The 12,964-nt window shown below is 42.2% G+C and overlaps 1 protein-coding gene across 1 annotated transcript in view; it reads right to left on the reverse strand.

The window, feature by feature from the left end:
* Positions 1–1,560: 1,560 nt before the first annotated feature.
* The window catches only part of HHIPL2 (HHIP-like 2), a gene marked incomplete at its 3' end in the record, with an annotated part of 12,249 nt that continues 845 nt past the window's right edge, over positions 1,561–12,964 (reverse strand). The window contains exons 2-7 of the mRNA XM_009874772.1: positions 6,999–7,651; positions 5,857–6,000; positions 5,179–5,510; positions 3,672–3,798; positions 3,049–3,194; positions 1,561–1,642 (exon numbers count right to left, since the gene is read on the reverse strand). Of these exons, the coding sequence (XP_009873074.1) occupies positions 1,561–1,642; positions 3,049–3,194; positions 3,672–3,798; positions 5,179–5,510; positions 5,857–6,000; positions 6,999–7,651 (1,484 nt within the window). The remainder of the gene's footprint in view (positions 1,643–3,048; positions 3,195–3,671; positions 3,799–5,178; positions 5,511–5,856; positions 6,001–6,998; positions 7,652–12,964) is intronic.

Genomic DNA, 12,964 nt, shown 5'->3' on the forward strand with positions numbered 1-12,964 from the left:
AGTGGAGGGGGAGGAGAACCTCCCTAGACCTCCCTAGGAAAAGGAAAAATCTCTGCTTGTGATACAATAAGGAAGACACCGGAGTACAACTCAAGATCTGGAGCTCTTAGGACACTCCGCTCCAGAGCCAAGCAAGCTCAGCCTCCAGAAGAGCCGACAGTGCTTTGCACATCCGAGACAAGGTTGCAAAGCGCTTAAAAAAAAAAAAAACCACAGGTAAAGGCAAAGCTGAGCAGAGCAGCATCCAGGCTAAGATAAACAAGGCGAACCAGAAAATACGAGAATAAGTTCCAAAGAGCCAAGGAAATAAGTGCTTGGTCCTGCTCCGTACATGATGGTTGTGAAGCACAGGGAAGAGGTGGCTTCTTTCAAGAAAGGCTGAGCTATGAAACCGTTGTGCTTCTGACAGGGTCTGGCGGCCCCCCATGGAGTCGTCATAAGGTTGTGCATTACCACACACCAGTCTGCAGGCGGGCTCCTGGAAAGGCTCCTGTAGGCAGCTTGTGAAACAGAAAACTCTGGTTTTGTCCCTTTACAGTGGGAAAGAAGAGAGGACTTATCATCCTGATAGCATTCATGGCACTTTAGGGAGTGACACAGGGACTGCAGGACTTTTTTTTACTGAAACAGAGCATATTCAAGTTCTCAATGTTTACGCTAGTTCACAGGTGTTTTTTGGTTGAAAATGTTACATTTTGATCAGCCACAGTTAACGCAGTTCAAAAGCTTCCTGGTGAACAATAAGCTGCTAAAGGCAGGAGTGTCCTCAAAAAGTTCTAGCAAGTAAAATATCCAAGTTTCTATTGCCATCACATTGGTACAGAGCTTGAGTGAACTGCCTAGTTTCGAACTGAACTTCCCAAGAAAACAATTTGTTTTCTTCATTTTGTCAGTGGCTGAGATCTCAGCAACAGCATAAACACATTAGTACTGGATCTACTTCACAAGAGTGATTTGAAACTCATTTAATACTTTTTATCAAGTTCTAAAAGCTTGGGAGAGGAAAAAAATTATATAAGCATGCTTACTGTAAAAATGGACTTTAGCAGGGATAGCTGCTTAATGGGGAAAAAAACCCCCAACATTTCTGCTAGGAAAAACACAGGTTCAGGCTCCAATTATTATTTGAACACTGCACAACCAACCAGATTTCATTCTGTGAAGAAAACTAAACTATTGGCTGCAATTTACTTATATGAAACGGCGTTGCAGATATTTGATGTCATGACCCTGAAGGGATATGGACTATCATTTTTTAAACACTGCTGTGCTATATTTCAGATACGCAATAAACGAGACATTTTGATCCTTTTGGTCCCAGACATTTAAGGTATCTGAACTCTCTTTCTGGGTGCACAAATACGATGAATGAGGAATAAATTCACTAAAATTGATTAAAGTTGCATCAGATATATAGTGGCTGAACAAAAACCAAGGACTGGATGTGGAGGTCAGTGAGATTATGTATCAGTAGTCCTTAGCATTCTTTCTACTGTGACAGTTGGAGAATGTATGGTGATCATAGAAGAATTTGGCATGGAAAAACATTTAATTACTAACCTTGCAGGATCAATAAACTTGTAGAGCGATCCGTGTGGTACGTAGGCACTAGGATAAGAAGTAGACATAAAATACAGCTCACCTAAACAGAAGGGAAAAAAGAAAACCAGTCTCAGATTTAAGTTCCCAAGCTGAAACCCAGTGCTCCACTTCGCTCTCTTTCCTGGCTCTTCGCTAATTCACATGGTCAGAAAAGCCCTTCAGTCACGCCCTCAGTCATGTCTTTCTCCTAAGAAGTAGTCTCCAGTCTCACTCTGACCTGTGCAGGTGGACTCCCAGGGATACCAAATGATCTCTTGGTTGCAGCAGGGTTCCATACAGAACCAGCAGCTCTTGATCAAGCACAGTGCCAAAGCAGGACCTTCATTTACCTTATGTCAGTGGTCATCCAAAAGGCTACTTTCTTGTGTATAAATATGTACTTTAAAAATTTGTTTGTACCAAAGTAGCAACTAGAAGCTACAAATAGAGGGGAATTCTGCACAACAAATATTTAGCCATCTCATAGCTGCACCAAAAATTTCTAATGAGCTCTGAGGAGAGCAGCTACTCCTCACACCTTCCCTTGAGCACCACCTAGAACAATATCCAGGCAAATTGTAGCAGAAAGTGGCAAAACGGTTGTTGCCTTTCAAATTTCATAACACAAGTTGGCTTCTACAAGAACAACCAGTAGAAGAGATATTTAACATCCACTTGCTCCATGCTGTTAGAAGTTTAAAATTGTACCTATTTTACAAAGCGTACATCTCTGACAAAATAAGCTAGTCAGACGTAGGATATTTTCATTACAAGCAAAACTCTTTTCCTGCAAGCATCAGAGGTCACTAAAGCACACCTGTGTTCTCAAAATCTTGCAGCTACTGTTTGTATTATGTAGCTCCCTATCAGGAGATTGTACAAAAGTGAACAAAGTATGCATTGGTACTTTCATCTTACAGAGAGATTTGGTCATCGTGACCATAGCAATATGGACCGAGACATTTTCACTAAGTTTTGAAATGAGTGGCTTTCCTCAACCCCAAATAATGGCCTATAATCCACAGTCTGAAATGCTGTCGTTGTGACTAAGACAGCAACTTATACTAATGAAGTGAGGATCAGCTGTTACAATGAAAGAACAAACTGCATTGATATAGTCTTTTCATTAACGAAATAGCATTAAAAATAATAAAATAAACCAATAATGAGAAAAGGCTCAAACAGGAGTACAAATTCCTTAGAGAATCTGGAGCATTGAGACTGCAAGTTCACATGGGGATCCGTCTCCTGAGCTCTCCATCAAGCCAACCTGCAACAGTTCCACCGGGCAGGAGAACTCTGAGCCGCATACCAACCCTACCTGACATGCTGAGATAATCAAAAACCGTGTTGCAGTGCCTGGTCTCTAGTAACATGTGAGGAGCAAGATAATTCTCACACATTTGCCCCACAATGCAGAACTGACAGTACAGTTTCTAGTAAATGTATGGCTAGCACAATACCTACCTGCTTCATCCTCAGCAAATGAGATAATGAATTTGCTGTAAGAACTGATCATTCCAGGGAAAGCACAAGCTCTTGTGTTACCAATGCAGATATCTCGTTTCTTCCATCTATTTGTCTTCCCATCTTCCTGTAAAGCCATAAGTTGACTAGATGAAAAATAAAAACCCTCTGTTTTATGTTTCCATTATCAAGATCAGTTCCTGTCAAAATCATGCATTACTGGGGAAAAAAAGTGAGGACCCTGACTGTTGACTGGCTTTAATGGTTGTCTTTTGGAAAAATAGATCTGAATAAAGGCAAATCAATCCTATCCTAAGGAGTCTAAATTGGAGGAAGGCTAGATTCCAACCAAAATATCATGATATCAAACAGAGCACTTAATAGATTACACAGACTATGTATTAGCAGCTGTCAAAAAATATATACAAAGATGACTTTTTCTTGCATTTTTCCTTTTTATATCCACATCAGCTCTATAGCATAATACCTGCCATTGCCTTTGAAAATCAAGGTCTTTATATGAGAGTCTCATTTTCTCTGGCTCAAAAAGTTTCAGGATGCCTATTTGCCCAGATAAGGTAAATGTGGGTACAGAATAGGACCTGCAGAGAAAACAGTCTCACCCATTCATGAAATCACCAAAAACATAAAGGCCATTCAAGTTGGGCGATTCACATCCTCTGTATACATAACCTCCAGTGACTGACTTCCCCACACTGCGGCCATACGCAAATATTGGAAGAATGTCATCTGTTGAACACAGAATAATAAAAAGTGAGAAAATTTACATCTAGAGAACATCAAAAAGAAATTGCTTATGATACCAACAGACACAAAAATGCCTAGAAGGACCAGTACAGTTGAGCAAACGGCGTAGTTTAATTTCAGTGGGAATTCGGTAATTTACTCTAGAATGAACAGACCCAGGGGCTTTAAGGAGCTCTCCGTGTAGCTGCTTATCAAGCATTAATCATGATGAGCTTCCACAACACAAAGGACCAGGCAAGCAATGCAGAAAGGTAGAAGCCTACAGGAAGTGTTATCTTACAGGTGTGTGTCATTTTAAAAAGGGTTGTCTCTACAAATCTCAGTCTTTTTAGAGAAGAGAACAAGACCAAACAATTTCAAGTTTACATCTTCATAGGCTTGCTGGTATTCTCAGCAAAGAACATGTGTAAGTGTGCTACCTCCATTTTATGTCATAAGACCAAGGAAATAACTGCTTTGCCTCTGGCAATGTCAAAATTGGATTCACCCCTTTCCTGGGTTGGATATCAAGTCCTACGAAATTTTAGTCTTATCCTTACTTTTTTCCCTCCTGGACCAAGCAGGTTGTCTTTAATGATGAGGATAAATATCACAAACACAATTCATTAAAAAAACGTAGATTAACAGCAAAAATCTAATTCAGCTTTGTTGTTATTTGAGGATAGTGCCACTATAAAAAACAACCAAACAAAAACGCTTGAGAGTCACATGAGTATCAGCATAGCAGAGAAGTGTCAATAACATGCTCTGCACTTGCCTGCTCATACAAAAGTTTCAGAAACATCTACATGAGCTTCAGACTAGGTGTTTCCCTCCAATAGCTTAAGAAACATTATAATAATATCTAGTTCTATCATGCTTTCCAAAGAGCTTTCCAAAGACCACCAATATCTACTCTTTTTTGTAAAGGCAGCAAGTGAGTTTCTCCTTCACACCCACTGTCAGAGCCAGAGCACAGCTTTTGGGTGTTTTGCTGCACCACCCCATTTGTTAGGACATGTTGCCCGTTCCACAGGATTTGTTTCAGGGTCTCAGCGTCAGCCTGGTCCACTCTTCTTCACCACGACCATTGCTCAGAGCTTCTGAAGAAAACACAGCAGTGCTTCCTGACTTCACTAGGAAAACCATCTGCAAAAGGCACAGACTTTGACCTGAAACACCTTGTCCACTGCAATGTGGATGGCAGGGAACTCCCTAAACAAGCAGAGCATCATTTTGTACCAACATTGCAGGGCTGGGGAGAAGTAAGCAATCTCCATTTAACACACAACCTGGATAATATAGCTTCGCTGGAAAAATTGTGCTATAGTCCACTAAATACACATGTATAACGAAGTGATCTAGAAGAAACTTCTTTCTTACCCAAAGAAGAATTGTGGCAAAGCTTTGCGTCGTAGCATTCAAATCCCTCCTTTGCTCTCCAGCCATAGTTACCTCCTTTAACAATGACATCAATTTCTTCAAACCTGTTCTGCCCAACATCCCCACAAAATATCCTCCCTCTTCCCCTTTTCGTGACAGGGTCCCCTCTGTCAACTGCACAGCGCCACATATTCCTGATCCCATAAGCATAAACCTCAGCACGAGCTTTGGGATCAGACACAAATGGATTATCAGGAGGGATGCGATAAGGCTTTTCATCAGGGCTTTTTCCATCCACATCAATCCTCAGGACTTTCCCCAACAAAGTACTCCTATAAAGAACCACAGAAAAAAAAACACCTTAGCATGAAAGTCAACTGAAAACATGAACAATTCTGTTCCTCTTTCCCGAAGTAAATGTTATTTGTCCAAAAGAAAGAAACCAGTGGCTAGTATGTCTTGCAACCTGCTCAAGCACAGAATACTCTCCCATCTCTAAACAATTTGGGTTTCCTCAGCTTTCAAAATGCAAAGCTTCAGTTTTTAAATACTGCATTGAACAGACTTGCAGATGCACAAGCACTTTAAGGAAGCACTCTTATTCTTCCACATTGTCTCATTTCCAAACCTTGTATCTTGGTGAACAAGCTCAAAGCTTTCACCTGCCTTCCTACTTACTTGTTCTGAGCATTCCCAAATTTTCCAAAAGGGTCTCCAGCTTTCCCTCCATCTCCTGTGAATATATACATATAGCTATCCACACCAAAGAGCAGCTGCCCACCATTGTGATTTGCAGCTGGTTCCTCAAGCTCCAGAAGATTCCTTAAACAAAAAAGCAAACACAGGAGAAAAAAAATAAAAAAATAAAAAAGTAAGTCCAGATGTAGCTACTGGGAAGGACGGAACATTCAAGTTGGCTGCAGAAATACTGCATCACTTCTACAGAAGAAAGCAAGATTTCCCAGCTGAACAGACCTGTGAGCTTTGTTAAATACGGTGCTGAGTTGCATCTTGTTTCCTGTGAGCCTGCAGCACAGCGCTGTCTGCCTGCCTTACAGCTGAGCATCTTTCCGTACAGCAACCCTTCGGGAAACAGGGGATTCCTGTTTCCTACGAGCCATGCAGGACTCCTGCGTTGGCCTGCACTGTTTTAACACCTCCTGTGCTACACAGCTCACCCACCACCATGAGCACAGGAGTATCACAGCTCATCTGAAAACATGACTACAAATTTACAGTGTGTGTTCGCCCACAGGCAACACTTGCTGTCCTTTAAACTTTGATTGTGACAGGTTGCTTCTGCTTTCTTTTATGAGAAGCAGTTAGTGCATTTGAGAGCTTCAGAAGGATCTTACGGTCATTGTGAAACTCTAGAGAAAATAAGGCTGCTATTCTTCTCCATAACTAAGAATTAGGGTTTTTTTCTTAGCAGGGGGACAGGGCAGGGGCACAGGTGTAAGATCAAATGGATATATAGTACTGTAGTGAAGCATCCCTGTTCTTCTACAGTACCAAACACTTGTAGGGCAGATGTTAATTCAACAATAGGCTTAATGCTATTACTGCTCTTCAGAAGATAAGAGTACAAGGTAGAGAGATGACAACATGGCAGCCTAGATCGTGGGTCCTCTTTTGAGTATCATTTCTAATTTGCTGTGTGACCTTGAGCCAACCTGTCTCTGGTAGCTTCACAGCAGGCCCATCACACAGCTGAACCGTGGTAACTGGGAACATGCAGGTTCTGCAAGGGGGAAGGACAGGGACAAAGAAAAATAATTTCTCATTGTGGCATTCAACAGCATTCAAAACATGAACTTTACCTTTCTGAGAGTGGATCAGCTTTATTGACATCAGATGCTAAAACCTTCAATTCACTGATCCTGATTTTTTCCACTCTGTTCTTATCCATGTATGAGTAATAGATATAAAACTTCCCATTGTACTTGTACTTGGGGTGGAAAGCCATCCCCAGAAAGCCCCTCTCATCCCCTATCCATGGTGTAGCCAGCACTATATTTTTAATATCCAGAAAGGGCTCCTCCAGCCTGCTGCCATTAGGTAGGTAGACCCAGATCACGCCCACCTGCTCAGCTACGAACATACGGTGGGTACGGTCGTTTGCATGCACCATGAGCACGGGGTTCCTCAGGCCGTTGGCAACCTCAGTCAGACAGAGGTGGAGGCAGCCTTTGCGGTCCTCCACCACCAAGCCCAGGTTGTAGTTGAGGGCTGTGTTCTCCAGCACGTTGGGAAAGCAGTAGTCCTCATCATGTAGGCGAAGGAAGTTGCAAAAGCACGTTTTGTTTGTCATGCAGGATTCTTGGATGTGTTTATCGCTCATCAGCAGGCCGACAGCAGAATGGCAGTTGACATGAAACTCTAAGCAGTAGTCAAAACAAAGTCCCGGGAGGCTTCTCAGAGGCGTCTGAGGGTTTTCTGCATCATAGAGATGTGCAGCATATGGAGAACATTCCTAGAAAGCAGAAGAAACTAAATACGTGGCTGTGCACAGACATCCAGGAGAAGCCAAGACACCTTCATGGAAGCAAGCCAGTTAACAAAATGAAAAATTAGCAAGGCAGGGAACATGAGTCATCTCTGGAGTAGTAGAAAGTCTCTCAGAACACTGATAAAGGCTAGAGTCAGTAGTTGCCTTTGCCAAAGCAATCAGCCACACCTGAATTACTCCCAACAGAAGTATGTCTGTGGAGGCTGTGGATTCACCATTACTAGAGGCTTTTAAGGAAGTGACAGGCAATTTCTTTTTGCAATCTCTTCTTACCTTTGCTTTTAGAAATCCCCCTTAGCTTCTCCTGCTATTTTCTGAACTAGGTACTTTGTAACCTGTTCTTCACAGGCTAAGGGAAGAATTTGTTGACTCCCTCAATGAAGCAACCCTGTGCAGTATGAAGAATGTTAGCCGTTGTATTTCAGACTTCTCCATACCAGCAGTCTCAAATCTGGACACATTTTTCACATTAGCCAGCAACACTGCCCGTTCTGGATACATTTAAGATTCTACTTTAAGCTGCTTAAGACCATACCTAGGTCTAATCCAGCGTTAGGAAAGAAAGAAGGAAAGCAAAACAGGCACAGGTTCACTTGTACCTTCAACACCAAGCATAGCTCCAGTTCCCCTTTCCAAAAGCAACACAGGGGAACAAATCCCCAAGGACAGTCAAAGAGAGAAAACACCTAATTAAAACAGGACTGAGCAGCTTTTTGTATGGCAGTGATCAGAGTGGGGTAAAAGCCTGACAGAGGTCTGTAAGTATCACAAGTGACACTGAGAAGATGCATGGGAATCCCTTGTTCACCCTTTCCCCTAGAAGAAAAATGAGGGAGCCATTAGATAAAGCTAGCAGGAGACAGGTTAAAAAAAAGGGAGGTGAAATACTACCATAAAAAATTGCAGGTGCTGCAGATGGTTAAATGTACAGGCTAAGTTAATCTTTCATCTGATGCTGTACAACTTCAGTCATGTTCTTCCATTCATAGTATCACTAAAGAAGACTGTAGTTGAGTTTTAAGATTGTTTCAAATAAGTATCTTATGCAATTTATGTAGCTATCATTGACTATGTGATCTTCAGGAAAAAATAAAAAAGCTGCCACAGGCAACGTTTTCAACTGTAAGGCATCTAAAAATCATGTCACTTCAAATATCATTAGGTTTTTAGCTGTGTGAAATATAGGTTAAATGCTGAAAATCAGGCACAGTGTTTGAATTTGTACCTAACTGAAATTCCTCATATAGCAAAAATTCAGAGCCAGAATGTCTATAAAATATTTCCATCAAAATCTTTCCTCTTATTTTAATCCACACAAAACTGCGGAAGTTAAACCGAAAAGAGCTGTTTTCTGCAGAAACATTATTTTACTAGTTGCCACGCCAGCAGCCTGAAATAGTCAATGCAGAGTTTTTACTGAACACATATGTAGGAAGGTAAGTAGACGGCTGAAAAGTGAAGAACTAGTTAGGATATTTTGCCTCATTAAACAAAATTCATTAAACAAATCTGGGGCAGTTATACAAGCCTTGACTTTACTTTTCAGTGCTAGTAGCCTTTCCAGGATATTTAATGTGCAGGCTACAGACCCTCATTCCAAACTTAGCATAGTAAACTGGTTTTTTGCTTACAGAAGAGCCTGAGGGCTTTTGGCTGCACTAAGAGCAGATAAGAGTTCTACATAGCAAAGCCCTTTCAACCCTTGGCTGGTGTAGTAAGTTTCTCACTTTTCATTGCTGCCAGTTGATTATAAAGCTGCACATAAGTTGTCTTCTGTTGATTTCATGTTGCATCTGTAAGGAACTTTTCTTTGCAGGTCAGAAGTCCCCAGCCTGCAAAGGAGAGCCACCAAGTGCCCCAGGCCTGTCCTTGCAGCCCCTGCCCAGGAGGCAGAATCACACTGGTTTTACCATGTTTGAGGTCTTCCCAGAACAAGGAAAGGCACCAATAGGCCCTGAGTGCCATCCCCAAAAGCCAAAGCTTCAGGTAAGTGCCTTTCTGTTCTCATCTTCTTGAAGGAGAGCAGCTTTGGGGCAGGCATTTAACAACACTTGGCTGGCATGTTCCCCCCCCCTCAATCCTGCTCAGTCCATTAACCATCGCTCACCTCCTCCACTTTCACTCATATACACTCACTGGTTATAGTTTTCACAAAATATGGTGCTGATCTCAAGTGAGTAGGAGACAAGGAGACACGACAGCCTGATAAGGTGTCACCAAGGAAAGGTGAGTACAAACAGTCTCACCTGTGTTGCACTTGGAGCGGAAAGCTCCCTCGTTCCCACTAACATGCAGCTGCAGCTGGTTCACAACACCACTGTGCACAAAGTCACTTGCAGTCTAAAGCACCTCTTAAAAATCACTTCAGAACAGACCTAACACCTTGGAAAACGTTTTTGATTCCTTTCAGTAAGTGGGAACAGAGTCCAGCTCCCAGACCAGCAATCAGAGAAGAGAAAACCACCTTCCTCTGACACAAGGCATACTCTGATAAACTCTGAGCTCCCTCAACTCTGTTCTGCCAGCAGTAAGGGTCTCCTATCGTTCATCCTCCTAAATCAGCGTAGCCCCTGAGAAGCTGCCACGCTTTTCCAGTCATTGAGCTTCCCACACAACATTTGCCTGGCAAACCATGCCTGCAGCACACACACCTGGCAAGACACACATGACAGAGTCTGTTCCTGAGGATCTACATAAACTCCCAGAATTAGGTAGCCTTGCAGTCACGGTTGCGTGTCCCCTCTTATTTCACTCAAGCATGCATGAAGCAATACCATTAAAAGAAGCAGAAGCTGCTAAGATCAAGTTGACACTCGGCTGTTTTGTAAGAGTTTCTCTGCAAAAAGTGCATTCAGCAATCAAGTAAGGTCTCAGATTAAAACTGGCGTTAAAAGCATGTTGCTTTTCCTGCACTAGTTCCTACACTATGCTTTCAATCAGCTTGCACAAGGCTTATTTGGCCTTTTTGGTTTCTTAAGTTGCCCCTGTAGCAGTTTTCTGAATAGAAACACATCCTGTCAGCCATCAGCCGATCAGCTGTTCTGGTGCATGTAGCAAGGTCTGCATCCAGGGAATTTTTATAGCCACGGAACTTGCACACCTCCTTAAGAATACTACAGGCAGTTTTCTGTGTTTCATAGTCAGTTTTTAAGCTAAATCCTAGAACAGAGATACTGTTTTCCTGCCCTACCTGGCAAAGGATATTTTTGATATACGTTCCACATGCTTCATGCTCCTGGGGATCAATGTAATCCATGATGTCCCAGTATTTGGCTGCAATGTTGTTGTCTCTCTTCTGATCACAGCAGCCAAAATTTGCATAGGCAGAGCAGAACTCCAAGTGGACATGGGGCTGGAAAGGCGGCCCATAATCCAGGTAGCAAAACCAGACCCGGATCCTGCCAGATGAGAACTGAAGCAGCTCTACCAGCAGAGTTCCTAACCTGTTAGTTTTAACAAGAAATAGAATCACAGAATGGCCTAGGCTGGAAGGGACCTTAGAGATCATCTAGTCCAACCTCCCTGTTGTGGGCAGGGACGCCACCTCTTGACTAGATCAGGCAACACATGGGGATCGAATGGGAATCGAACCTGTGGCCTCGGTGTTATCAGAACCATGCTCAACCTGGTTTAGAGTGACAGCAGGAAATCCATGATCCAGAACACATCCTCATCTAATCATCTTCTGTTAAGAATCGCACAGCTCTGCTGCCAAGGCAAGGTGCACTCCATAGCATCCTCCTTGGGTACAGCAGGCCCAGCAAGACTGCGGCATCTGCCAAAACCAGCTTCCTTTGGGTAAAGCTCAGTACACCAGCCATCACACCAGGAAGACACGGGGAGGAAAAAAAATAGTCTTTTTTTGCTGTCTGCTAGTTTTAGCACTGAAGGAACATCTAACTGGATGAGCTGCTTTGTCATATCACATTGCTACTATTCCGATCTCCCTCCAAAATGTGAAATAATGCTGGTTTTGCTAAATTAGAGCAGCTACTCATAATTCAGGTTTATCAATAACCACCTACACCTCTTTCTTGAAATTTGTTTTGTTCAAAAGACAACAGTTAATAATATTACTTTCTCTGCCATTGCTTCTGAGACTAATCTTTATGTGCCAAGTTCCATACGAGTATTATCAATAAAAGCACTCGTTACTGCCAGCAGTTTATCTGAAGTCCTGCTGTACACAGCAGAAATAATCACTTGGCACAATTACATCCTGGTCACATATATGCATCTGTCTTTTTGTATTTGATATGGTGGTAAGTACATGTCAACATTTCACAAGTAGCAGCTACAAACTATCAGGATACTGTGGAGATAGTAAAACGGAGATGTGATTTTGCCATCCCTTCCACATGACAGCATCAGTAACAACTTGATCCAGCAAAGCAACATCACTAATGCAAAACCATTTGGTAGATCTTTGCTCCTCCATTAATTCAACAGCCAAATAATATTTACCAGAGAACCTAACATCGTTTCCATGATTGTCAGCAACTTGAAGAGGAATAACACTATCATAAGCTACTGCCAAAGATTTAACTGCAATCTTACTCTAAAAAGATACAAACTTTTTTACTTTAAAAATCTGGAAGAAAATATAAGCATGGTTCAGGGGTTGTTGCAACAAAACACACTTGTAACAAATGCAAAGATAAATTACACCATGCAGAATGAGCAATCAAAGAAGCAATAGTGATTTGTTGTTTTTTTTTTTTCCTACCTGCAACATGTAGAAAAATCTTCCTAACACTGACACCAGTGGTTCTGCTGGGATCTGTAACAATTTTTTCTGGTTTACTAACAGTAAAATGACAAACAGCCCTGACACTATTTTTTGGCCATGGTGTTGAAAGTGTGTTGTCTCCCCGAGGAGCTGCCAGAATCTTGCCAGCATCCAAGGAGAGTGGAATCATTTTAGTACATAGATAATATTTTAGGGCTACGGATATATTAACTAGGAGAATTTTCTACCTTCTTAGCAAGATTAAGTGTGTCTCTTGGCCGCTTTGTGCTTTGAGAGGCACCAAGTCTGGCTCTGCGTGACTAACAGTTGTTAATAAGGCAGGTCAGTTCTGCCCTTTAATTACAGGGGGAGCTCAGGAAGAGCAGTGCCTTTGGTCTTTTCTCACTGCACAATGACTGTTTCTGTGAGCCAGGTGACCAGTGGGGAGACAGCACTGATGAAAATGCAGTGACTGAAGCCTCAGGACCTTGCAGCAGCTGTGTGAAACCAGTGCCTATTAAATTTCATTCTACTCTACCAACCACACC

The sequence above is a fragment of the Apaloderma vittatum genome, unplaced genomic scaffold (genome assembly GCF_000703405.1).
Source record: "Apaloderma vittatum isolate BGI_N311 unplaced genomic scaffold, ASM70340v1 scaffold17140, whole genome shotgun sequence".
Lineage (NCBI taxonomy): Eukaryota > Metazoa > Chordata > Aves > Trogoniformes > Trogonidae > Apaloderma > Apaloderma vittatum.